This window comes from Capra hircus, chromosome 7 (assembly GCF_001704415.2).
Source record: "Capra hircus breed San Clemente chromosome 7, ASM170441v1, whole genome shotgun sequence".
In the NCBI taxonomy this organism is placed as follows: Eukaryota; Metazoa; Chordata; class Mammalia; order Artiodactyla; family Bovidae; genus Capra; species Capra hircus.
In genome coordinates, this window is record NC_030814.1 from 58,452,919 (window position 1) to 58,479,689 (window position 26,771).

General features: G+C 40.3%; 1 protein-coding gene and 1 pseudogene across 6 annotated transcripts in view; one reads left to right on the plus strand and one right to left on the minus strand.

Annotated features, from left to right (window-relative positions):
• LOC102181119 (protocadherin alpha-C2) overlaps nt 1-26,771 on the minus strand; it is a 187,060-nt gene that overhangs the window by 41,025 nt on the left and 119,264 nt on the right. For 2 of the 6 annotated variants that reach the window (XM_018050260.1, XM_013965615.2), the window contains exon 1: nt 6,278-9,455. The exons of the other annotated variants lie outside the window; for them this stretch is intronic. In XM_018050260.1, coding sequence (XP_017905749.1) covers nt 6,278-8,830 — 2,553 coding nt within the window. In that variant the 5' untranslated portion in view covers nt 8,831-9,455. Of the gene's footprint in view, nt 1-6,277; nt 9,456-26,771 lie in introns of those variants that run through there. 6 annotated transcript variants of the gene reach the window in all.
• On the plus strand, nt 17,694-19,303 carry LOC102180589 (annotated as a pseudogene).

Sequence of the window (26,771 nt, forward strand, 5' to 3'; positions counted from 1 at the left end):
GCCTGGCGTGCTGCAGTGCGTGGTGTTGCAAAGAGTCGGACATGACTGAGCGACTGAACTGAACTGAATGTGAAAGTCTGTGTTTTAAATAAATTTGCATGGAATAACAGATATACTTTTTTCTCTTTTTTACTACTGACTTCCCCCAATATTGATTAACTTTAAAATGATATGAAATTAAAGGTAAAAAAAAAAATGTACATGGGTTTCAGCTGAACTTGGTTAAACTTGGAAAAATTGAAGCTGAGAGGTTGACTACCGATATACCTGATACAATGAGACATATGTTCAGTTCCCTAATACTTGGATGGTACATCCCTGAGCTTTGCTTAAGATTTATAGGTAAAAAGCCCCAGTATGTTGTTTCAAAGAGTAGTCCGTCAGTAGAATAAGTCACAGAATTCCAGAAGTGGGAAAGCTGAATTAAGTAGTTCAGGTAACGTAGTACTGAAGAACAAGAATACATTTAAATTTATATCAAAATTATAGCTGAGATTTTATTTATCCTGTAGTGCTATTATTTACTATTTATACTATAGAATATTTGAGCTACAAAAGAGTGAATCACCTTTTCCAGGACAGATACTCTATGCCATTCATAAAATCATAGGACTACTCAGTGAAGTAAATGCTATCTTCTTATTATGGAAATCCATGAAGCTATCAATAAATGGTTGTTTGAGAAACAAGACTACATGTAGCATCTCCTTTTCCTTCCTAGTAGGAATCTATTAAAGAGGTATCCACTGCAAATTTTTCAGTGATATTTTATGAACACTAATATAAATTATGATAGGCAAAACCCAAAAATGGCCTCCAGGATCACTACACCCTGTGTGAATGCCCTGTATAATCTCCAAGACTGAATATGATGGGCCTTACTCCATGATTAAGTCATACTACATGGCACAGTCGGCTTTGAAAAGAGGGAGATAATATAGGTGGGATGATCTAATCATTCCAGTCTTTTAAATCTGGGTATAGAAATCAGAGACAGAAATCAGAGACATCTGAACCTGAGACGGAGTCCATCAGAGACATCTGAAGCATGAGAGGGAGTCCACAAGAGAAAATATTTTCTACTGTCAAAATACTCTCCAGCTCTGAAGATGGAGGGGGCCGTGGGCCCCCCTGTAAGAAAAGGGGGCCATGGGGCCCCCTTCTTTCCCTGTAAGAAAACAGGGAGCTCAGTACTCAAGGAACTGCATTCTACCCAACAACTTGAATGAACTTGGAAGCAGATTCTTCTTTGGAGTGTCCAAGAGAGAACTCAGCCTGGCAGATATGTTCCTTTCAAGCCTTGTGAAAACCTGAGCAGAGAAGCCAGCCACAATGGGCAGGTAATAATTGAGTATTAGTTTTAACCACTAATCTGTGGTGACTTGTTACAAAGCAATAGGAAATGAATACATAAAACTGTTGGTCATCAGGCAAAAAGGAATCTAACATTTAAAATAATCACTGTTATGTTACATATTAGTCTTCTCGTAAATCAAAATGAAAAGATGATATGTATGAGATTTCTAGGTGAATTGTGATCACACTCAGTATCTCAGTCATGTTTGACTCTGTGCGACCCCATGGACTGTAGCCCGCCAGGCTTCTCTGTCCATGGGATTCTCCAGGCAAGAATACTGAAGTGGGTTGCCATTCCCTCCTCCAGGGGATCTTCCTGATCCAGAGATTGAACCCTCCACTAGTGCCTCCTGGGAAGCCCGTCTAGGTGAATAGTTACTTCTAAAAATAGTCATTTATAATCTTAATCCACAGAGCAGGAAAATAAAGTACACATAACTTTAAAACATACATAATGGGTCCAGTACAACAGAAAATGCTAGGTCTGCTTAACTCTGGATGCACAGCCTGCGAGCACAGCAGTTACTTTTTCACTCACAGTTTCACTTCCCTGGAGCCGAGTTTTGACCCTGCAAGGCCAGAAAGGAACCAGTGTTGTTCATGTGCCAAGGAACTAATATTCTTCTTCAATTTTTGTGATTTTGGAGATTTCTTCACATTTGTCAAATTCAAACCCTCAAAAGAAACAGGGTTGCATAATTTTTAGGCTAGCTTATTTAAAACACTGCAGAGGAATTCTCTTGACCTTTGCTTTTTGAAATCATGCTTTCAGATTAAAATACTCAAAATATTATCATACAAATAAGCCAAATTTATATTCGTCCTATAATATGCACAGGAACATGAAGCCAGGTGAAATTTACAAAAGTCACATTCGAAGACATCTGTAAATCCCCACAGTTCAGCTAAACCTCTGGCTTGCTGGTGGTAATTTTTCCTCAAACATTTGCAAACTGACATCATCCTGACCTCTCACTGAGAGCAAAACTTGGTGGCCAACCAAGGCAAGTATCCAGAACCGACTCTGCTATTCTGTCAAACAGACAGCATGCCAATAGACAATTTATAATATGCCAGGCTGTGTCCCTGCAGAGTGTTCTGAGTTAGAGCAGATGCCCGTGTGCAGGCTCACTCCTGGGTCAGTACGAAGGGTAGGCCAATGACATTCAAGCTACAGTAAACAGATTTCTTCAACAATCAGAATATGTGCAAGATAAAGAGGCAGAGAGGAGCTCAGCCATAATTCCATCTGGCTCAGCTGATATGTAGAAAAGGGGAGGAAGAGGGTAATGTGAATACATTATTGTATTCTTAGACCAAAGAAATCTTTTCTCACAACAGCCCTATAAGCAAAACAGAAATGGCAAAACAAAACAGTCCCATCCATTCAAAAGTGACCATATGAGGATGAGACATTGAAATGGAAGCTCAGACACAATTTCTTTGCCTATTTTGACCACGGTGAGGTTTTTAATGAATTCACTACAATGCCACTTTACATGAAGTGTACATTCTGATCCAGGGCAGAGTCAGTCACCAGCTAGAAGAGTCAGTCCTGTCGGAAAAAAATTAGCTGCCACTGAAAGGAGGGTTACTTTCCAGGTTACTACATCTGGAATTAGAGTGAATATGTACACACAGCAGCAAAAATAACTGAAGATTTGGTGACTCCAAATTGCTTTAAAATAAGTGAAAGTGAATGTAAATATATCTCATTTCTGCTACTTTCTTGTGATGTCTACATCTTGGGCCAACTAGTCCCAGTGAGGCCCAGTTGGACAATTCTGACCAGAGCACTCAAAGTGACTCATCAGCAGTCACAAGTGCAGGACCACAAGTGCACAGAATCCACCATAAGCTTTGGTTTCTTTTCTTGGTGATTCTGAAGACGGTGCCAACTACATTCAATACTAGGTTTTCAGATCTCTCCAAGGAAAAATTCTGCCCCATTGTTAAACAGTTACTCCAAAAACCTCACTGTACAAGTGGCTCATGAAATAAACTCACTGGGGGATAAAATCTACCAAAAGATTATTCTGATGTTAAATACTGATATTTAATAAGCAACAAGAGAAACTAGAGAAAGAATGAAGATAAAAGATCTGTTGAACAGGTTTTGTCAATGGTAAAACAAATAAAAATATGCTAGTTTGGTAGTAACATTTTTTACTCACTGATCCTCCCATTGGTGACCTACTTTTATGCAAAGAATTCCTCTTTTTCCAGAGCAGTTAAGTGACACTTTTAGGTGAATCAGCAGTAGCCTAAATGCCTGAGTATCCCATATCAACAGGAATATAAACAATGAGACTTCTATCTATAACATTTCAAACAGCACAGTCTTTGGAGTTAGACAGATATGACTTAAAATACCACTAATAGAGTGACTGTGTATGTTACTTAACCTCTGTTTCCTCATATGCTAGATGTTGATAAGTATTTGTTTAATATATGACTTACAGGTAATAAAACCATACATATATTGCAGTGCAGAATATTTTTATATATAGCTGGGTGGTCAGTGAGCACAAATTCCTTATTCATCTTTTCCAGTTCCCAACTAATTTTAGACACATGGGATTAATTGCACCCCAGGACTCTCCTGCCATCTGAAAGGACTGGGTAGAGAAGACAGAAAGTCTAACATAAGATTTTAACAGGCTGATCCAGCAGTGATGATTTTCAGAGTTGAATGGTTTCTGTCCCTATTTTGCCATGCTATGACAACATGACTCACTCTCTCTATGTAACTGCAAGTATTCCAGGAGCTGCAGATAGGCACTGAATTTCCAAAAGCAGCTGGCAAAAATTTGCCATTATTAAAATCAAGTACTCTCCTGGCAAAATCCCACAGGAGTAAGCACTTTTCTGACATAATTTTCTCCCTAGATTAAAGGTTTGTGAACCAAAGCACATGTTAACACACAGGTCAGTGTGAGACAAATATAGTTCACATATCAAATTGTCTCAAGCTTTGAATCAGGAGAGGGAGGGTAACAGTTCACTCCCCTTGCTTCTGGCTCACAGCTGGTAGCAAAGCTCACCTGCCCTGCTCTCTGTAGAGAGGCCCAAGAAGACTTCTCAGGAATTTGTTCAGCAAATGTCTACAGCATCCTTATTTAAAATTAAGCCCTTCTGCTGCTGCTGCTAAGTCACTTCAGTCGTGTCTGACTCTGCAACCCCATAGATAGCAGCCCACCAGGCTCCCCTACATGCTGCCAAAACCTATGATCCAAAGAATTCTAGAAACTCCTTGACTCCCCACCCCCTGTTCTTAATCTGCAATCTGCCTCTGGTGACTGCTCAGCATTGACTAACACCAGGCTCCTCAGATAAATCTACCTTCAATGTACATGGAAATTCTGTCAATCCATCTCTGTTCTATTCTGTGCTTAGGTATTAATTTCCTGAAGATGAGCATGAATTTAGAATGTGAAACTATGGATAAAAAGACAGCAATATGTCAATGAAAACACATCACAAAAATATAGGAGGGACAAATACTATTAATTCATTTTGCAGTACCTCTGAAAGTCCTAGCTACAAAGTAGTTGTTTGGGAAGAAACAATTTATCACTATTTATGAGATAAAATTTTGACTTCTGCAATCCTATTTAGAGTATCCCAGAAAATGCATGTGGAGACAAACACACTACACAAAACACATGCACTATCCAACATATATATCCTTCATATAATGAGCAAACTAAGCTTATGCCTACTTAAAACTTAAAACCATTGTATCTGCTAACACCTGTCCTTCCTGTACAGTAAGTCCCACTTTCCAAGGCTTTTGTAGCTAGATTCAGCAAATGAACGTGTGCTTTGGAACATACTGAAGTATTCTTTAAAGTATTATCATTTAAGTTAAAGACAAGAGGGCCTTGAAGAGGCTGCTTCACATCTCATCAAAGCCTTAGGAACTGTTAAGAGGGAATCAGACTTACTCTAAGTGCAGGGAAATCCTCTTACAATGAGTTCACACAATGCCAAGAAAGGTGATTAAGGGCAGGATTCTTCCGCCCTTTCTTTCTCCCCAACCCCAGCTTGTCCCAGGCTTCACCATACCCTCACATCCCTAGTCCACTCATTCTAACATTTCCATGGCCCAACCAGACAAATGGGTTCCTGGCCTTATCATCATTCATCTCCTCTGACAGCCCCTACAGAAGAGTTACCACAGCAAACAGCCAAAACAAACTTTGTCTTTGGGGTGGGTGGGGGGGTCCACATTCTGTGATCTCATCAACTCTGATAAGAGTTTCTAGCAGATCATATCACATTAGTACAATGCAAAACTAATATTAGAAATATTAGTAAAGTAAAATAAAGTAAAAATAAAAATTAAAAAAAAGAAATATTAACTGGATTAACTAATATGAACTAATATCCAGAAATATTAACTAGATACTTTACACTGTAGATAGTCCAAGGTATAAATAGTATGGAAAGCATACAGAGGTGACCACCATAATCCTGAAGTCTAAGAACTTTGAAAAAACAACAGCCCTCTAGGGTTTCAAAAGAGAACTTTCCCTGTAGATGACATGGCACAAGCCCTTCCTCCTTGAGTCTCATAACATCACTCCCTATAGCACCATCTTATTCTCGGGTCTATTCTATTTCTCTACAAAGCTGTGCTTGAACATCCCACACTTAAGACAAACCCTCATTCCTCAAACAATTTTATAGTCAAGTCTTCATATATCTGAAAAGAAAAGGGAAACTAAAACAATTCTCTGGTGCTCTTTTTCTAGAGGAAAACACATAAGATTATAACTCGGTCACAGGTACTACATATACTCAGTGTGCCAGATAACCCTCCCCATTGTTAATGACTCAATAAAGCCAACCACATGATAGTGGTGGAGGGGGTGAAAAATGCATGACTTTTTGGAAGGCCCCTTGACTACCATCTCACCTCATGTTGAGAAACAGCTTCATTTTTTAGTATAATCAGGTTCCCAGCACTCTGCCCACTTTGGCCTGTGAGGTGCCTGCTGTCACCTGCCGCTGCTTGGGCTCCCCCAGGTCCTGGTCCTGTCTGTGCCCCTGTGTTGTAAAACATGAAGGTATCGCTCCCTGAGCCTGCTGTCAGGCAGGCCTTGTAGCAGTAGGTCTTGGTGAGGGAGCCATTCCCTCGCACTTCGATGAAGTGCGGCTGCACTTTGAGGCCGGGAGGTATCCTGGCGTCAATGTTGTTGTTGGCCTGCTTGTAGAGTTCTGCAGGGCACCTCTCCCTCACTCCACAGAAGCCTCCACAGCACGTGGTGCCGTAAGCAGTGTAGCGGTAGCACTTGATGATGCTCAAAACAATGATTGTCAAAAGAAATATAAAAGACACTGTGCTTAGTGCTATTATGAGATAAAGTGTAATTTCAGAGTATGTCCGAGGACTTTTCACATGTCTCTGAGTGTCAGGGAGGATTCTGGAAACCCTATCCACCACGGCTACTGTAATGGCCACAGAGGCTGACAGCGATGGCTCTCCGTTATCTCGGACCACCACGGTCAGGTTGAAAGTGGTTCCAGTCTCGTCTCCCATCTTCCTGGTAGTCCTAATTTCTCCTGTGTGGAGCTCTACTTTAAAGAGGTCCAGGTCAGAAATCTGGGACAGATGGTAAAAGAGCCAAGCATTTTGCCCAGAATCTGAGTCCATGGCTATGACTTTAGTGACCAGGTAGCCAGCAGGGGCAGTTCGAGGCACCATTTCAATGGCTACTGATGAATTGGTTGAGGTAGGGTACAGGATGTGAGGGGCATGGTCATTCACGTCCACTACATACACATTGACCGTCACAGTGCTGCTCAGTGGTGGGCTCCCATTGTCTCGGGCCTCCACAATCACAAAAAACTCCCGAAACTTCTCATAATCAAAGGAGTTGACAGCATAAAGGCTGCCACTGGCACTGTTAATGGACACATAGGAGGTGACCGGCAGCCCTTGAACCTCCCTCTCCAGGAGGGAGTAGGTCACCTCCGCATTCTCCTTTTCATCTGGGTCCGACGCTTGCACAGTGCAGAGCAACACCCCTGGCAAATTGTTCTCCTCGATGTAGATGGAGTAGGAGTCCTTTGGGAAGCTGGGGGGGTTGTCATTGATGTCAGAGATCTCAACCTGCAGTGTCCGCTGGGACGTGAGCTGTGGTACTCCCCCGTCAGTGGCAGTCACTGTGATGTTGTAGGCGGCCACCCGCTCCCGGTCCAGAGGTCCACTCACCACCAATGTGTAGGAGTTTCCAAAACCATTCAGTCGGAAAGGCAGTGCGGCCTCCAGGCCCAGGCTCACTTTCCGGTTGGGACCCGAGTCTTGGTCATTGACACTGAGAAGGGCCACAACAGTGTTGGGGGCAGCGTCCTCGGGCACCGGGCTGTACAGGTCCGTGAGCACCACCTCTGGTGCGTTATCATTCACGTCCACGATATCCACCAGCACCTTGCAGTGACCCACCATGGGCACTGGACCCCGGTCAGTTGCCTGCACATAGATCTGGTAGGAGGAGGCCTCCTCGTAATCCAGCGCTCCGCTGACCCGCACTTCCCCTGTGCTGGCGTCGATGCTGAAGAGCTGTCTCTCCCGGTCCGACGTGTAGCTGCTCAAGGAGTACGTGAGCTCGCCATTGGAGCCCTCATCCGGGTCGGAGGCATTCAGCTTCACCACTAGCGTGCCTGGGGGCGAGTCCTCTCGAAGGTGGACGCGGTAAGTGGACTGGTCGAAGGCCGGAGAATTGTCGTTAGTGTCCAGGACTCGCACCGAGATCTGCGCCGTGCCGGAGCGGGCTGGGCTGCCCCCATCCACAGCTGTGAGAACCAGGTGGTGCAAGACTGCCTGCTCGCGGTCTAGGCCCTTCCGCAGCAGCAGCTCCAGCACCTTACTGTTCTCTTGCAGGGGTTTCAGGTCCAGCTCGAAGTGCTCATTGGGGCTGAGCTCGTAGGTCTGCACCGAGTTGGTGCCCACGTCGGGGTCCTGCGCGCTCTCTATGTGAAAGCGCGCTCCAGGGGCCACCGATTCGCTTACCTGCAGCTGGTAGTCGGGCCGCGGGAAGCGGGGCGAGTTGTCGTTGATGTCCAGCACCTCCACCTCCACGGCGCTCACCGCCACCGGGCTGTGCGCCAGCACTTCCAGGCTGAGCAGGCAGCGAGGCCGCTGCTCGCACAGCGCCTCCCGGTCAATGCGCTCGTTCACGAAGAGCGCTCCATTGGTCAGGTCCAGCTCCAGGTAGCGCGGGCTGGGCGCACCCAGGTGGTGGATGCGCAGGCAGCCCGGCCCCAAGCGCCGTAGCTCCAACCCCAGCGCACGAGCCACGTTGCCCACAGGCGCGCCGGGTGCCTGCTCCTCTGGCACCGAGTATCGCAGCTGGGAGGCCGCTGGGCCCGGCAGCAGCAGGAGAAGCTGTAACAGCGGCAGCCAGGACATGGGCGGCTGGGGTCGCGGATGCACTGTCGCCCCGGGTCTGATGCCCGCCAGCTCCATAGCCACCGGCCACGGCGGAGGCAGCCGGGCAGGGCCGGAGGCAGCAGCTTGCCTTGCTCCACGCCCCGGCCGCGCCTCCGCCTCCGCTCGTGCCGCCCAGCGCCCGCTCCCCCACACCTCACGTGCCAGCAAACGCTAGCAAATGCCAGGGGCCGCTCCCCTCGTGGGCCCTCCGGAGGGCTCCTGGCCCCGCCGCCAGCTCTGACTCGCCATATCCCAGCTCATCCGCTCGCCACCGAGTCGCTCTGCCTGGCTTCGCTTCCTTGCCGCCGCCGCCGCCGCCGCTGGTCCAGGGGGAGGGAAGAGGAAGCAGAAGGGGAGGGGGAGGAGTGCTCAGCAAGTCCGGCTCCGATTCCGCACCGAGGTGGCGGACGGCGACCGACCCAGTCAGCCCAGACGCTCCAACCACTCCAGCCCCAGCTCCTGCACCCCGAACCCGCCGGATCCCCGCAGACCGCGGGAACACGGCCACTCCCTTTCTCCCTGCCCCTACTGTCCTGTTCAGCCCGTCTCCACGGTCCCTCGGCTGCTGCACCGGTCTTGTAAGCAGATTCTAGCAAAGACTGCTAAATCGCTAGGACTCGAGCTATCAGCTCCCAGGAAAAGATTTCCAAGCGCAGTTCAAGAAAATACACAGATGGCCTCAGCTAAGTACTGGTATCTGGGCGGCGGCTTCACGTTCAAAGAAACAAACGCGAGAGAGGCACTCTGGAGGATGACGGAGATTATTTCTCTGACCCCAGCATTTTCCCTGAATACTCCTAAATACTGCAGAAAGTGTTCAACTTCTAGAGCAGAGGGAGGGGGTGGGAAGTGCAGACCTAAAACTAGCATCCTGGGATCCAACACTCGATTCTGCTCCTAGCTGAATGGCCTTTGAGTGTGTGCCTTGGCAAATAACCAATATTTCAGGTTTTAAAATTCTGTAAAATATTGGTTCCATGAGGCTGCAGGCTAAGCTCTTACTTGACCACTTTTGATCATAGTGGGGAGAATCTGGTCAAATTTTAAAGAGTTTCTTCCTTCAAGCTTTTCCTCATTTTACTTCAAATCTTTTTCATTTATCACCCAAAACATTTTCTTTGTTCTTTCAAGTGATTTAATTTTTTTATTTAATGGATGACAATGTCAAGAGCCTGCAAAACCATTACATCAAGATTGTTACTCTTGATTTCCCAAGCCTGTCCAGAAGTTGGAATCCATTAATGCATTGCAGTGAAAAGTCTGCTGTTATTAAGCAAAATGTGGGAGGTTAGGATTTATCTTACACTACCAGGCAGCAATTTCAATGGCTGCAGCTCATATTCCATAAATACGAGGCTCCTCTACACCTGCTGGTCTCTGCAGGTGTAATACACCCCTTGTATTGCTGCAGAGGCAACAAAAGGATAACCAGTTGCCTTCAGTGAACAGAAAGGCAGAAGGATCAGAAGAAGCCTTTCTGTGCTGTGTCATTGCCTCTTCTCTGTTCTGAGCATCCACTTTCCCCAGGCCTTCTCATCTATTCTACAAGAATTTAAAACTCATTGCCCTACTTGTTTCAAAAAAAAAAAAAAGCACTCCTTCTCTTCTTTCAGTATCCTCTCACCCCTTGATCTTCTGCTGAGGGTCATTTCCTAGCTATGAACTGCAACAAAACTAGAACAAGACCTAACATTTGACATGCTTTGCTCCCTCAGGGGGTGAAGGGGCCAAGGCACCCAGGTTTCAAAGGCCTGGACTAGGGCATCTCTTCTCCCCACACACCGGGTGCACCCTCTGACAGCTCCACAACCTAACTCATTTTACTCCAGAGAAGCTCCCAGCTTCCTTCTCTCTCTTCCTTCTATGTCTTCTATGTGCTGCTTCTTATTTGCCCTCTTTGTTCCCTCAAGGGTGCAGAGAGGGAAGCAATTTCCATCGCATTCTATCTCCTTTCCTAGGCTTCTGACTTCTCCCTCTGTCAGCTTCCTTCCAAAATGTCCCTATAGTAACTCTGTCTGTATTTGCTGTGGTAATTTGATCTCCGAAAGCCTTAAACTTTCAAGTGCATGAATTGTAGGTCTGGCCTATGTCTTCACCCATTACTTATTTCTGAAAATAAATGGCTTATAAGTGGAATCAAGTTAGGAGTTGTCAGGAAGAATGACCTTTTCTTCCCTCATCTCCTCCCAGGCTTTCATAGTCACTGTCACCTCTGCCCACAACTCGGGAACCTGGTCACTAGGCACTGCCCATGCATGGACCTGTGCCCCTGACAAGATCACAGGCTCTTAAGAAGAGATGAAAATGACAGACGCTTGGTAATGTTTTTAATGGAAGCCCCCAAGTGTCAACTCAGGAGAAAAATCAGGCCTCTCCTCTTAGTAATCTTGTCATCTTCCAGCAAGGACATCTGCCAGGTTGTCCATCTTGATGTGTCAGGATCATAAGCTTCAACTAGTGCTTACTCCCTCAGTGGCTGAGAAGGCAAACAGCACCAGTGCAAAGCAGCCACCTTTTCAAAGATGTACTGAAGAGATGGTGTACTCTGTATTTGGCATTACAATGACTTAGTTCCTCATATACTGTACATGTCTCATGCCAACCTTACTAGTTATTGGAATGGGACTGTTTAGACTGCTGGCAGGTGCCCTGTCCATGAATATTAGTACTAATGCCTCAGCCACACCACTATGCACTCCTCCCTTTCCTCAGACCTTCAAGAACCTCTACAGAAAAGCAGAGTAGCACAGTGTAGTAATACAGATTTTGAAGTCAGTCACACCCCTGCCAATGACTAACCATGTGGCCTTGGTCATGTTCTATAACTTAAACTTGAGCTTACTCATTATAATTGGGGAAGACAATTTTAAGTAAACTCATAGAATCATTACAATTACATGAAATGATGTATATAAAACAATCTTAAGGAGATTAAAGAGGTACATACTTCCTCTTATAAAATAAGTCACAGGTACGAAACGTACAATATGGGAATATAGTCAATAATAATGTGATATCTCTGTATAGTGACAAATGCTAACTAGACTTATTGTGGTGATCATTTTGTAACACACAGAAATATTGAATCGCTATGTTGTACACCAGAAATTAACATAGCGTTGTATGTCAATTATACTTCACAAACACACCAACTCATAGAAGAAGAAATCAGATTTATGGTTACCGGAGGTGAGAGGGTAGGAGACGGGGAGTTAGATGAAGCCAGTTAGAAGATGGGCTGCCTACAAACTGCCAGTTATAAGGTAAGCACTAGGGATATAATGTATAAGATGATAAATAATATAATTGATACTGCTAAATATTATATATGAAGGCTGTTAAGAGAGTAAATCCTAAGAGTTCTCATCATGAGTAAAGAAATTTTCTTTTTCTTTAATTTTCTATCTATATGAGAAAATGGATGTTCATTAAACATTGTAGTAATTATTTCATGATGTATGTAACAAATCATCATGCTGTACACCTTAAACTTATACAAAGCTGTATGTCAGTTATAGCTCAATAAAACTGGAAAGAGAAAAACAACCTACATAATAATTGACAAGTGTTATTATCATTATTATTGTTATTATCAAAATGCAACAACTTCTTATCATCAGATAACCTCCTTAGTTGACAGTCTGTATATAGCATGGCCCTTTAAAGTATCAAACAAAGATTAGCACCTGTAACTATGCCAGACAGGAAGTCGGTGATGATGGGGAAGATGACTGTGTACCAAAGTTAAGCTTATCCTATATTTTGAAAACAAAAACCAGTCCTTTTCTATATCACCAAAGAAAAGGGACTTACATCATGAGAATTCCTTCAAGGGATTTGTTTCCTCACAAGAGATTCACCTTTTTTAAGATATGTGAAGATACGCTAGCAACAGAGTACAGAACTGCTGCCAAACATGCTGTAATGTCTAACGCCCAGTGTAGAGATTGGCACAGAGGTACTTAATAATGTTTCTTGAACAGAACTAAATTTACAACTTCACTGTACAATTATCTCAAATAAAAATAGCTTCATTTTTTCTCTCCCCCTTTCCAAATCTTATCTATATTTCAAGATCCATCTTAAAACCTACCTAATCCATGAAACATTGTCTATTCTAAACATAAGGTCTTTTTATCTCTCTAAATGCTGACATTCAGAATTCTAAATGTGTCATTTTTTAATTCATCCAAATGCTTTAATATTATTTCTTTATCTTAATTATAACCAACCTACAAGCAGAAGCCACATTGTATGTGTCTGTATCTTTTTCACAGTGTAGGAAACCTCTCAATAAATAAGTGATGGGCATTTCCACTTCCTCAGATCCTTTTTTAGCAGATATAAGAAGAGCTACCGCTTCCCTCTTCCCCCCCAGATCTCATGGTGAGAGGGTTCAACAGTCTGCAATGATTTAACTTCCTTTAAAATTTGAAATTCAAAATATTTCAAACCTGGAACTAATTGTAAAGTTGCTGGACTCTTTAAGAAAGGATCTGTTCAGAATTATTATATTATCACTCTTTCTACTTTATAATTATAAATTATAAAAAAAAGATATTCCCTGCTCATAACTAACAAAGAAAGTAACCTGATATGAGAAGCACCACACACACACAAAAAAAAACAACAAAAAACCATGATTTTATTTACCCCCATGTTAGCCAAGAACTCTGAAATAGTCTCCCTTAATTATATCCCTTAATTGTATCTGTGAAATGCATCTATCGTGACGTCATTGGACACAGGAGCGAAACCAATCAGAATGCAACCCAGTTAAGCCTCTGAGAAAATACTGGTGCTCAGTGAACACTCCTAATTCACATACATGTTCCTTTATTATCAGTGTCATTACAAGTCATTTTACTTTGGGGAAGCAAACAATCTAGAGTCTTTTGACCACAAGGTGTTCTCATTAGTTGGATCAGGCTTTGGGCTGACCATTATGGGAATATCTGTCAAATAGGGAAGGTTATAATTTTCAGCTCTAAGGTGTGTATTTTTGTTGTTCCACCAACTGAGCACATGACATATAATTTAAAAACAGAGACAAATGAACATCCCAATGTTTAGTGTGGTCCAAAATAGTTTAAAAATTCCATCCTGTTACAAAGGAACCACATTTCTGATCTTTATACATCTTGAAAAGGAAAATGTTTACAAATATGATTATAGCATTCTTTACAGGTACAGCATCCAATGATTGGAGAGATAAAAAAAGAGTTTTCATTTAACATAATGGTTGAATTTTTTCCACAGTCCCTTTCCTCCAGAGGGAATGCATTAGCTTTTAGGGAAAGGTCCTTTAAGTCTTTAGTTCTAAGAAATTAATATACTGTTGATTCGAGACTGAGGCATCTGAAAATTGCTTAGAATAAACAAAGGAACTCAAAATATCTTTGGATAAATAATAAAAAGGGAGAAATATACTAGAGCTTGGGGGCAGATAGTGTAATATAACAGATAAAATCAAACTATTCAATTAGAGAGCTTTGCTTCTCTATCACTATTTTCAATTGAGATGGCCTACCAAAAATCACAGAATGTTAAAGGTTGAGAGAAATTTAGAAAGTATCTCACTCAAATTCTTTACTTTTCATTGAGCAAAATGTTTAAGTGGAACTTGAACCTCAAGATCAGTGAGGAGATAGGAAACATAAAAGTGCTATAAGTGAGCCAAGTAATACATGATCTTCTAGAGTTCTAGAGGAACTTACAGATGTGACTAAAGTACCAAATTTCCTGTTTTCTAAAAAGTGCCATTGAGTCTGATATAAATTCCTTCAAAACTATTGGAGAGGGAGAGGGTGGGATGATTTGGGAGGACGACATTCTAACATGTATACTATCATGTAAGAATTGAATCGCCAGTCTATGTCTGATGCAGGATACAGCATGCTTGGAGCTGGTGCATGGGGATGACCCAGAGAGATGTTATGGGGAGGGAGGTGGGAGGGGGGTTCATGTTTGGGAACGCATGTAAGAATTAAAGATTTTAAAATTAAAAAAATAAATAAATAAAACATTTTAAATCTTAAAAAAAAAATAAAAGCTATAAGGGAAAAAAAAATAAAGTAACTGTTTTTGAGCACTTAGAGACAAAGGCATTCATACTAGGGACCACTTTGGCTTAACTGAAAACTGGTAACATCAAACCAACCACATAAACTTTTAAAACAATTCCACATGGGCATTTTAGATTTTCAGTTGCTAGAATAATTGACAAGGAAAATGCTACAGGCACAGTCTATTTGAAATTCATGAAGACATTAAATAAAGTCCCCCAATATATCCTTACAGACAAAAGGAACGAAGAAAGGCTATGGACAGTACAATTAGATGATTTCATAATTATTTGGATAACAGTGACAAAAAGTGTTTATTAATGGAATGTTTCAGCCTGAAAGGAGAATTCTTGTAGGTGACTTCAGAGATTTACCATTGATCTTAGTACTTAGTTACTCAACATTTTATCAATGACTCAAAGCAAGGAAGCATCAATTGTCCAGGCCAATCCAGCAACAAGTTGACCTTTCTGGAATGAGAATACCAACTGCCTGGAGTAAGACATGTTTCTAATTCACTAAAATTAGAACCAATATTCTATTTGAGACTCAATGCATGCCAGAAATTGGTTAGTTTGTATTTAAGTTAATTTCTGGCTTCCGGTATTGCCATTAAAACCTGTTCCAAGTTTCCATTCATCACTCAAGGCCTTTTATTTTAATAGAAAAACTTATTTTGGCCCTGTTTCTCCTCTTCAATTCTTGGGATTTTAGCCATAGAATAAAATAAGATGGTAATTTGGCACTAAAAAAATACCCTTGTTCCCAAGTGGATTTTAGCCAAAGCAGTCATCAATTTGTACACATTTTTTTTAATTTCAAAAAATATAGATATTGGTGAGGTACCTGGAACTGGAACTGTTTTCCAGGATTGGCCTAAGCTTGGTCTAAATGAAGGTCACAGTGTCTTCTTTCTATACCCATTGTGTTTGCTGCTTGGAGAAAACAAACACACACCTCCACCTAAAAAGGGTGAATTTTCGAAAGTATCTGTTCATATATACAGAATATCAAGTAATTATTGGCTTTTTGGTTCTTCCTTGCCATGTTGATGCCTTAGCACTACGTTTACATATTGTTTCTATACATATTCGGAGAAGGCAATGGCACCCCACTCCAGTACTCTTGCCTGGAAAATCCCATGGATGGAGGAGCCTGGTGGGCTGCAGTCCATGGGGTTGCTGAGAGTCGGACACGACTGAGCGACTTCACTTTCACTTTTCACTTTCATGCATTGGAGAAGGACATGGCAACCCACTCCAGTGTTCTTGCCTGGAGAATCCCAGGGATGGGGGAGCCTGGTGGGCTGCCGTCTATGGGGTTGCACAGAGTCGGACACGACTAAAGCGACTTAGCAGCAGCAGCAGCAGCAGCAGCAGCTATACATATTATTTCATTTAATGCTCACAAGAGCACAGTCCCCAATCAAGTTGGTACTGATGAAGAAACTAGATACCCAAAAGGTGAAGAAATTTAACAGAATCTTCAGGAAGCTCTTTTCCATGCCCTTTTTTCTTGAGCTAGAAGTACCACCTCTGACCACTACACAGGCACTCTTAATTAAGAATTATGAAAAAAAAAAAAAGAATTATGTTACTGCCTCCAGCAAAAAGTTCCAAGTATTTTATATGAGCTCCTATCCAATTCCTTTTACAACTATAATTTTTTGATCTTTTACAGACTTCAGTTGGAATATATATATATACACACATGTGTGTGCGTGCTAAGTCACTTCAGTCATGTCTGACTCTGTGCGACCCTATGGACTGTAGCCTGCCAGGTTCCTCTATCCATGGGATTCTCCAGTCAAGAATACTGGAGTGGGTTGTCAGGCCCTCCAGGGGATCTTCCCAACCCAGGGATCAAACCTGTGTCTCTTATGTCTCCTGCATTGGCAGGCAGGTTATTTACCACTAGTGCCACCTGGGAAGCCTAAACACACACACACACACACACACACACACACACACACACACACACACACACACACACAATGGTTGGCCTTAGCAAAACTGCAATACAAAACAGATTTGTGTTTCATTTCTTCTTTCAGTACCATCTTCCCACCTACAATATTGTGCCTAAGTAATTGAGTTTTACAAATGAACCTCTTTTTTGGCCATACTACATGGTTTGCAGGATCTCATCTACAGTATTCTGCCTAAGTAATGGGGTTTTACAAAGAAATTGGATTAGGGATCTTAGTTCCCTGACTAGGGGATAAACCTGGGCCCCCTGAAATGGAAACACAGCATCCTAACCACTGGACTGCCAGGGAATTCCCAGACTTTTCTAATATCTCATTCATGTATTTGTTGTGATGGATATTGTTACATAAATTCTTCAGCAGTTATGTGTACATTATAAGGTGGGTAAAATATAAATTATCTAAATTAGCCAAGTTGAGATGTATCCTGTGATATGAAAAGATCTTTAAGGTATTTTGATGAGCAATTACTGTTATCTAAAACTTTTATCAAAGTTAGAAACCTCTCAGAGTTACAAGAGACTTATAGATTCTTCATTTTTGTGGTATCCTCAGAACTTTTTACAATGCATCTTTTAGGTAGTAAGATTCTAGGATTAAATTCCAGTAGCAATTATAGACCCAACTCCACTTGAAGGTTTTTAATCACATTATATGCTTAGGTCATGCACCTAGGGAGGGTCCTCTTATAATAATCCTGCTTAATGTAAAACCAGACTCTTAAGATTCAAGATCTGGCTCTACAGTTTATTATGTGTCCTTGGGAAAGGTTTTCGCGCTCTCTCGCTCGCGCTCTTTCTCTCTCTCTCTCTCTCTGTAGATCTCAGCTTAGTAAAATAGGGGAAAACAGTACTTAGTACCAACAGTTTCTGCTAGGCATTTATTGAGATAAAGCATGTAAATTTTCCATTTTATGCATTTTCAATGATTATTAGCCAGAAAAAAAGAGGGCACAACATAGGGATAGAAGTCTCATAAAATTATCAAAATAACCTGAGGAGAAAGAAGGGATGAGTGAAAAGAGCAAAACCCCAAGTTTCTGCATTCTTGACTGATGGAATTCAGGAGAAAAATCTAGTACTGAGAAGAAAAATCTAGTACTTGTTCTATTTATTTAGCATCTCTGATCTAATGGTCTCAAAGATCTTAAAATCACAGGACCCCCACCAGCTTGCCTACCCTCCATGGCTGACAAGGAAGCAGCCTTTGATGACGCAGTAGAAGAATGTGTGATCAATGAAGAATACAAAATATGGAAAAAGAACACTCCTTTTCTTTACAATTTGGTGATGACCCATGCTCTGGAGTGGCCTAGCCTAACTGCACAGTGGCTTCCAGATGTAACCAGACCAGAAGGGAAAGATTTCAGTATTCATCGACTTCTCCTGGGGACACACACACATCAGATGAACAAAACCACCTTGTGATAGCCAGCATGCAGCTCCCTAACGATGATGTTCAGTTTGATGCTTCACACAACAGTGAAAAAGGAGAATTTGGAGGTTTTGGCTCAGTTAGTGGACAAATTGTATTAGAAATCAAGATCAACCTTGAAGGAGAGGTAAACAGGGCATGCTATATGCCCCAGAACCCTTGCATCATTGCAACAAAGACCCCATCCAGTGATGTTCTTGGTTTTGGCTATACAAAACATCCTTCTAAACTAGACCCTTCTGGAGAGTACAACCCAGACTTGCGTCTCTGTGGGCATCAGAAGGAAGGCTACGGGCTTTCTTGGAACCCAAATCTCAGTGGGCACCTACTGAGTGCTTCAGATGATCACACCATCTGCCTGTGGGACATCAGTGCTGTTCCAAAGAAAGGGAAAGTTGTGGATGCGAAGACCATCTTCACAGGGCACACAGCAGTAGTAGATGTCTCCTGGCATCTGCTCCATGAGTCCTCTTTGGGTCAGTGGCTAATGATCAGAAACTCATGATCTGGGATACTCGTTCTAACAATACTTCCAAGCCAAGCCACCCAGTTGATGCTCACACTGCTGAAGTGAACTGCCTTTCTTTCAGTCCTTATCGTGAGTTCATTCTTGCCACAGGATCAGCTGACAAGACTGTTGCTCTGTGGGATCTGAGAAATCTGAAACTTAAGTTGCATTCCTTTGCCTCACATAAGGATGAAATATTCCAGGTTCAGTGGTCGCCTCACAATGAGACTATTTTGGCTTCCAGTGGTACTGATCATAGACTGAATGTCTGGGATTTAAGCAAAATTAGAGAGGGACAATCCCCAGAAGATGCAGAGGATGGGCCACCAGAATTGTTGTTTGTTTATGGTGGTCACATTGCCAAGATATCTGCTTTCTCCTGGAATCCCAATGAACCTTGGGTGATTTGTTCTATATCAGAAGATAATATCATGCAAGTGTGGCAAATGGCAGAGAACATTTATAATGATGAAGACCCTGAAGAAAGTGTGGCTCCAGAAGGACAAGGATCTTAGATCATGTCTGCACTACTTGTGATTTTTGGACTCCCCTGTTCTTTCTCTCTGCTCTGAGATTGATTTAACACTGGTTTTGAGACACAGACTTTCTTTGGTTATCCCTCTATAATAAATTCTATCAACAATGTTATTAGTCCAAACAGAAGGTGTTTTCTAAATATTAACTGGTGGCTTCTTGATTCAGCAGAGCCATAGACATATATTTAAATTTTCTTTAGGAATTTTCTAGTAACAGAGGTCTAAGTTCAATTCAGTTCAGTTCATTTCAGTCGCTCAGTCGTGTCCAACTCTTTGTGACCCCATGGATCGCAGCACGCCAGGCCTCCCTGTCCATCACCAACTCCTGGAGTTCACTCAAACTCACGTCTATCGAGTCGGTGATGCCATCCAGCCATCTCATCCTCTGTTGTCCCCTTCTCATCCTACCTCCAATCCCTCTCAGCATCAGAGTCTTTTCCAGTGAGTCAACTCTTCGCATAAAGTGGCCAAAGTACTGGAGTTTCAGCTTTAGCATCTTTCCTTCCAAAAACTAGCCACAAAAAAGAGGGAATATCATGTGTGGTTATTTTTCTTCTTATGCTATAATGCCCAGGTTTTTCAGACTCCTTTAAGTAAAGGCTAGAGTGAGTAAGAAATAGAGCCAAGTGAGGTAAGTGTCTGAGCCATGAAGTATAAATACTACAAGGTGTTGTTTTTATTCAGGAAATAGAGGAGATTCAAGTCATACAAATTCCTGCATGCTGAACTTCCCAGGATGCACATTTTCTTACAGAGACCAGTCTCCTCTCGTTTCTTCAGTCAAGTCAAAACAACGTGTTCCTCCTTCTCCGTATATTTTTGCTTGTTGGTGTATTTCTTGAGCTGTTTTAATATTATTTCTTTACTTTCTGTGAAACGGTTTTTTTTTTTAAAAACTTGGGACTACCAAGTTGTAAAGATCTATGTTTTTACCTGATAGTTATACCACATGTAGACTGTCCAGTTAAGTTGAGAAGAGTGAATCAATAGCTTGTATTTGTTTTTAAAATGAAATTAATCCTGGATAAGAGTTACTTTTTTTTCTTTTAAGGAGTTAGTCCTTGACCACTAGTTTGATACCACCTCAATTTTGGGTGACCTGTTTCACAGCACGCCTGTTACTCTCCATGACTAACTGTGTAAGTGCTTATCATGGAATAAATTGCTTTTCTACATTAAAAAAAGATCTTAATATCATTTAATTTATACATCTACAACTTGAAGTGGGTTAATATCTACTTTAGCCTTCCAGCCCTGAGCAGAAAAATATGTATAAACACATGCATACCAAACTTTCCAATTAGTTAACACTTTAACTTGAGACTTTTTCTTTATCTAAATCTATTGGGAAATTTTTCAATAAACTCAGTAAACCAAAGACAAAGATGGTAACTGTAATGAAGATATAAAACTGAAGCACAGAATGGTTTGATAATTTGCTAGAAATAAGAGTTGGTTTCAAGCAGATCTGGGGTGGGGGGGAATCTCACTTTCTCCCTTTCCAGTTCAACGTTACATCTATTATAACAGAACTGTCACCCTAAGATATTCAATATCCTTTATAATTAAAATTTCATCATAGCCTCCCATGATTGGTTTTCTGCTATACTCTCAAGCTAGACTAGTATTCCTCTGATCCAATTATCATAAGCCCATTTGAAATCTCAACTGTATATGAGACATTTATTGGTTCATAAATCAATGTATACATAGGATATACTAGACAGATAAGCCTCCTAGGATATGTAGATTTAGTGCTCCTTAAGCTAGCAGGAGTTGAAGAATAAAGAGGATTTTCAAATTACAAAAAAGTCCTTTTTTCCAAGTGTCAGCAATGATGTGTTAAGAAAGTAGCTGCAACCCTGAAAAAAATCAGACCGTGAGTTTCTTGAGTACACATCCCTGGATGAGAAACTAGCTATAATTCTGAGAACTTGGAAATTTTAGGTTGGGGGTAGGGACAGAAAATTAAATTATCATGGACTATTCCCTATGCTTATTCTCCCCCCAATATATTTTTTTTAAATCATGGAGAAATTTAATAATGTTACAATACATAGCCAAATTAAATTATCAAATTTAATTTTCATTAAAGAATTTGTATATGTATCAAGGTTACTGAGCTAACATTAAAAAGCAAATGGAATAAACCCTATAGGAAAGCAGGAACACTTTATAATCCTCCATCAATCCTCATTCATCATTTATCTTAATGGCAGAAAAGTCTGAATATCCAGATTAAAAAAAATTCTTTTGTTCCCTGATTTAGATGAGTTTAGTAATCTTAAATTTAGCATACATAAGAATTTCTCTTTAAAGTGGTACCATAACCCTGTATGCGAGACAGCAAAAGAGACACAGATGTATAGAACAGACTCTTCGATTCTGTGGGAGAGGGAGAGGGTGGGATGATTTGGGAGAATGGTATTGAAACATGTATACTATCATGTAAGAAACGAATCGCCAGTCTAGGTTCAATACAGGATACAGGATACTTGGGGCTGGTGCACTGGGATGACCCAGAGAGATGATATGGGGAGGGTCATGGGAGGGGGGTTCAGGATTGGGAACTCATGTACACCCGTGGCAGATTCATGTCAATGTATGGCAAAACCAATACAGTATTGTAAAGTAAAATAATAATAATAAATACAATAAAAGTATCACAAAAAATTAAAAAAAATTTTAAAAATAAAGTGGTACCAATACAACTAGGGAAAATATACTTGGAAAGATTTATGTGATTTGCAAGTTTTTACTAATTAAGCATGTTATTCACCACACACATACACTTTGGACCCTAACCCTAGAGTAATATGTGACTGCACTGTATTTCCATTTATTTTATCTCTGTGCTATTTTACTATTAAGGCTCAGAATTTGTAAACAAGAAAATTGCCTTATGTTAGTGTGTCAGAATCTTATTTGCAGAAATAATTCAGAGCTGAACAATCTCACTCATTCTTATTAAAAGAAAAATTCTTTTTTCTGATATTGGGAACCTTTTCATTCATTCAACATTTATTGAAAATTTACTTTGTGACAACTAAACACTAAACCTCTGATGCCCTTTCCTGGTATCTCATATACACTTTTAATTCATTTATTATATTAAACTTATATTATAATCAACTAAGGAAAATGTATATGCATATTCACATACATATACATGTGTGTATACATATACAATGCATACGTGTGTATATAGTCACTTTTTGAATAAGTGAATATAGTATGTCCATAATTTTAGGTTTTAAAAAGATGTAAATTTTGGTTATATTTCCTGCATGAAATATTTTTATTTTTTCCTTGGTCTATTTATTTTATTTAGGTTCAATAACATTAAAAAAATACATGCTGCTTATACAAAACTAAATTCATCCAGAAAAGGCAAAAAAAGTGAAAGTCCTTTCAAATCCCATTCTCCTGTACATCATTAATAGATAATTGTATATTCCTCCAGACTTTTATGTATACATGTACATATGTACATTACATATATTACCCAAGTGTAACCACATTCTACATACTACTGTTAATTTTTACTTAACATTTATGATGCCACCACAGATAACTCTGGGGGGTTTGTTTATTTGTTTTGTTTTTTGGCCCTGTGATGCTACCTGCGAAATCCCAGTTCTCTGACCCAGATTGAACCTGGGTCCTTGGCAGTGAAAGCACAGAGTCCCAACCACTGAACAGCCAGGGAATTCCCCAGATAACTCTGTTTTACTCCTGATAATGGCTGTATAATATTCAGCCATTATGAATATTTCATAATTTATTTTTACTATATGATTGAATATTTAGGTGTATTTCTGAAAGTGTGTGCATGTATGTATGTGCTTATGTGTTTATTTTGAGAGGTGCTTAGTTAAAAGTATGGACATATAAATTTTACTCAGACATGGCAAAATACTGTCCAAAATTTCTGTGCCAACTTACACTCACAATCAATGGTAAAAGTGCCAATTCACTTCTAATTTGTCCTTAAAATTCTTAGTTCATAATACAGTAAAGAAACACAGAATCATGTTCACAGCAATATTTTGTTTTCCTTATAAAAGTTCTCATAATTATTTCATATTACTCCTATAAATTATACCTAAATTCTCATTGAGAAAGTCAGTTTACTTCTTTGAATTTATTTCACTTAAGCTGACTTGTTTCATCATACTGTTTTTACTTATTTATTTTTATCTTTTGGTCGCACTGCATGACATGCGGAATCTTAGTTCCCCAACCAGAACCTGTGCCTTCTGCACTGGCAGTGTGAAGTCTTTACCAATTGGACCACAAGGGAAGTCCCGACATCACAGTGTTTTTATGTCACTTTTACCCTATATCCAGTAGGGTTGAAAGTTGTTCCTTTAAGAATATACATTCCTTAACTGTGTAAATCTTAATTATATTGAATTGGTTAATAGTGCTTTCAGGTCTACTAGATCCTTCTACTTTTCTGTCTGTTCATTCTATTAATTTTTGAGAGCTTGATATTGAAACTCCAACTAAAAATCTTAATTTATCTACTTAAAAAATAATTATATAGTGGAACTGTATGTAACTTTGTTCTGTATTTTCCAAGTCTCTTGTAAATGTGTTAATAATTTGATAATTTTAAAAATAAAGAATATTTAAGGAAAGCAAATACATTTCTTGATATCTAACTCTCTCAAACATTCATTCAACCCTTTATCTGGAGATTAAAAAATTATTAAATTTAATTCTGGATTAATGTGATATTTAAGCAAAATCTTTAAAAAAAAAAAAGGTCTGAAGCTGAATCCACTATACCTAACTAAGCTCATAATAGGCCTTCTGAACAAATACATGTAGTAACTTTCTGAGGGCTCCTGAGAGTAAACAAAAGCAAGGAGATCTGGTGGGGAGCCAAAATTTGGAGAAAGGGTTTAGCGTGGTGCGAGCTTCCTGTTTTTGTTGCTTTGCTCTGAGGACAGGCCATGGTTGTGGCACAACATGAGGAAGCTAAAGCTCTGACAGATAGAACTCATTTTCTCAGGCATGAGGAATAATGAAGAGTCAGTAGCAACCACAGCAATTGGAGGAGAGAAAGATCCTTAAGTGGAGAGAGCCAGATAAAGTGAATTCTTCACACATCTCTGTAGACCCCTGAACCACATATAGAAAACCAAGGCTAGAGCTAAAAGAACTAAACTTAAATTTGAACTATTGCCCATCACAAGCCAGAGAAGTTTTGTATTTTCAGTCTAATCATTTATTCTCTCCTAAAACAAAAACATGAACACCCTTCAGAAAAATGTAACACAGTATAGAGTCTCCACAACACTTATCCAGGATATAATTCAAAATTACGTAGCATACAAACAACTAGTAAAATGTGATGTGTTTTCAAAGGTAAAGACCACCAGGAAACCAAACCTGAGATGATGCAGGAGTTGGAATTACTTTAAGGTAGCTACTCTAACTATATTTAATAACATGAAGAACACCATGCCGGTAATGAATGAAAATAAAGAAAATCTGAGCATAGAAAATATAAAAAAAGAACCAAGTGGAAATACTAGCACTAAAATATCATGTCTGAAATAAAAATTCATTGAGTAGGCTTAATAGAAGAGTGGAGATAATAGAAGCAAAAGTCACTGAACCTGAAATTAGAGTAAGAAAATGATCAAATCTGAAGGAGAGAGAGAAAGAATTTAAATCAAATAAGCAGAGCTTCACAGACCTAATAGAATATAGGATATATAGAGAATATAGGACATATATTCCTATATATGAGGATATAAAAATATGACTATTAAGGACAAAAGTTAAACTCTACAATGATAAAACCAGAAAATATTCAAAAGTTTCATATGTAGGTGATAGAGTTCAGAAAGAGAGAAAACAGAGAATATAGCCAAAAAATATTTGGCTCTATTAGGAATTAAGGACAAAAATTTTTCCAGATTTGGTGAAAAACAGAAATTTACAGGTTTAGTAAACTCAGGTAATCCCAAACAGGAAAAATATGAAGAAAACCACAAGCAAGCACATCATAGTCAAATTTCTGAACCAAAGATAAGTAGAAAACCTTGAAATCAGTACACCTCAGTACACCTCACCCAAAAAAAAGGTAACCAAAACAATCGTATCATAGAAAGGTAACAATGACTTAAATGATTGTAGACTTCTCATCAGAAAACACAGAGGTTAAGGACTTTCCCGGTGGCACAGTGGGTAAGAATCCACCTGTAGGAGACACAGGTTCAATCGTTGATCTGGGAAGATTCCACATGCTGCAGAACAACTAAGCCCACGTGTCACAACTATTAGCCAGCACTCTAGAGCCTGTGCTCTGCAACAAGAGTAGCTACCACAATGCAAAGCCCTTGCACAGCAATGAAGAGTAGCCCCTGCTCTCCACAACTAGAGAAAACACATGCAAAGCAAAGAAGACCCAGCGCAGCCAAAAATAAATAAAAGGAAACACAGAGGTTAAAAGACAATGGAATAAAATCTTTAAAATGCTGAAAGAAAGAAAAAACTATCAATTCAGACCTCTTTATCAGTCAAAAATGCAATAGAAATAAATACATTTTCCAATAAAGAAAACTAAGAGAAATCACTGTAGCAGATACACATTAAACTTTTCCAGGCTGAAGTGAAAAGATACTACAGGGAAATCAGACTCTTTGGAAACAAGGAACTGCACTGAAAATGGTAAATGTCTGGATGAATAAAAATGACTTTTTATTTTCTTAACTTCTCTAAAGCACATAATGACTAAGCAAAAAATATAACTGTATCTTGTGTCTTGGGTCAATATTGTACAAGTTTAATACAAATGAAAACTATAGTGTAAGCAATGGCATGAGAGGAGCTGAACAGTTTTATATGGTTACAGGTTACTATGTTACTATGTTTTATGAAAGTAAAACACAAGTAACTCTAAGTAGACTGATAAAAGTTAAGATACATACTATAATCCTTACAGCAACAACTAAAATATGCAAATAGATTTAACTAAAAATACCTATATCCCAAAATTAAACAGAATTCTAAAGAACGTTCAAATAATTCAAAAGAGACAAGGAAAACCAGAAGAACAAATTCAGAGTGGAAAATGAAAGACAATATATTGCTGCTAAGTTGCTTCAGTCGTGTCCGACTCTGTGCGACCCCATAGACGGCAGCCCACCAGGCTCCCCTGTCCCTGGGATACTCCAGGCAAGAACACTGGAGTGGGTTGCCATTTCCTTCTCCAGTGCATGAAAGTGAAAAGTGAAAAGTGAAAGTGAAGTCGCTCGGTCGTGTCTAACTCTTTGCGACCCCATAGACTGCAGCCTACCAGGCTCCTCCGTCCATGGGATTTTCCAGGCAAGAGTACTGGAGTGGGGTGTCATTGCCTTCTCCGAGACAATATATTAGAGAACACAAATTCAGACATATCAACAATCACAAATTAACTTCAGTCAAAAGA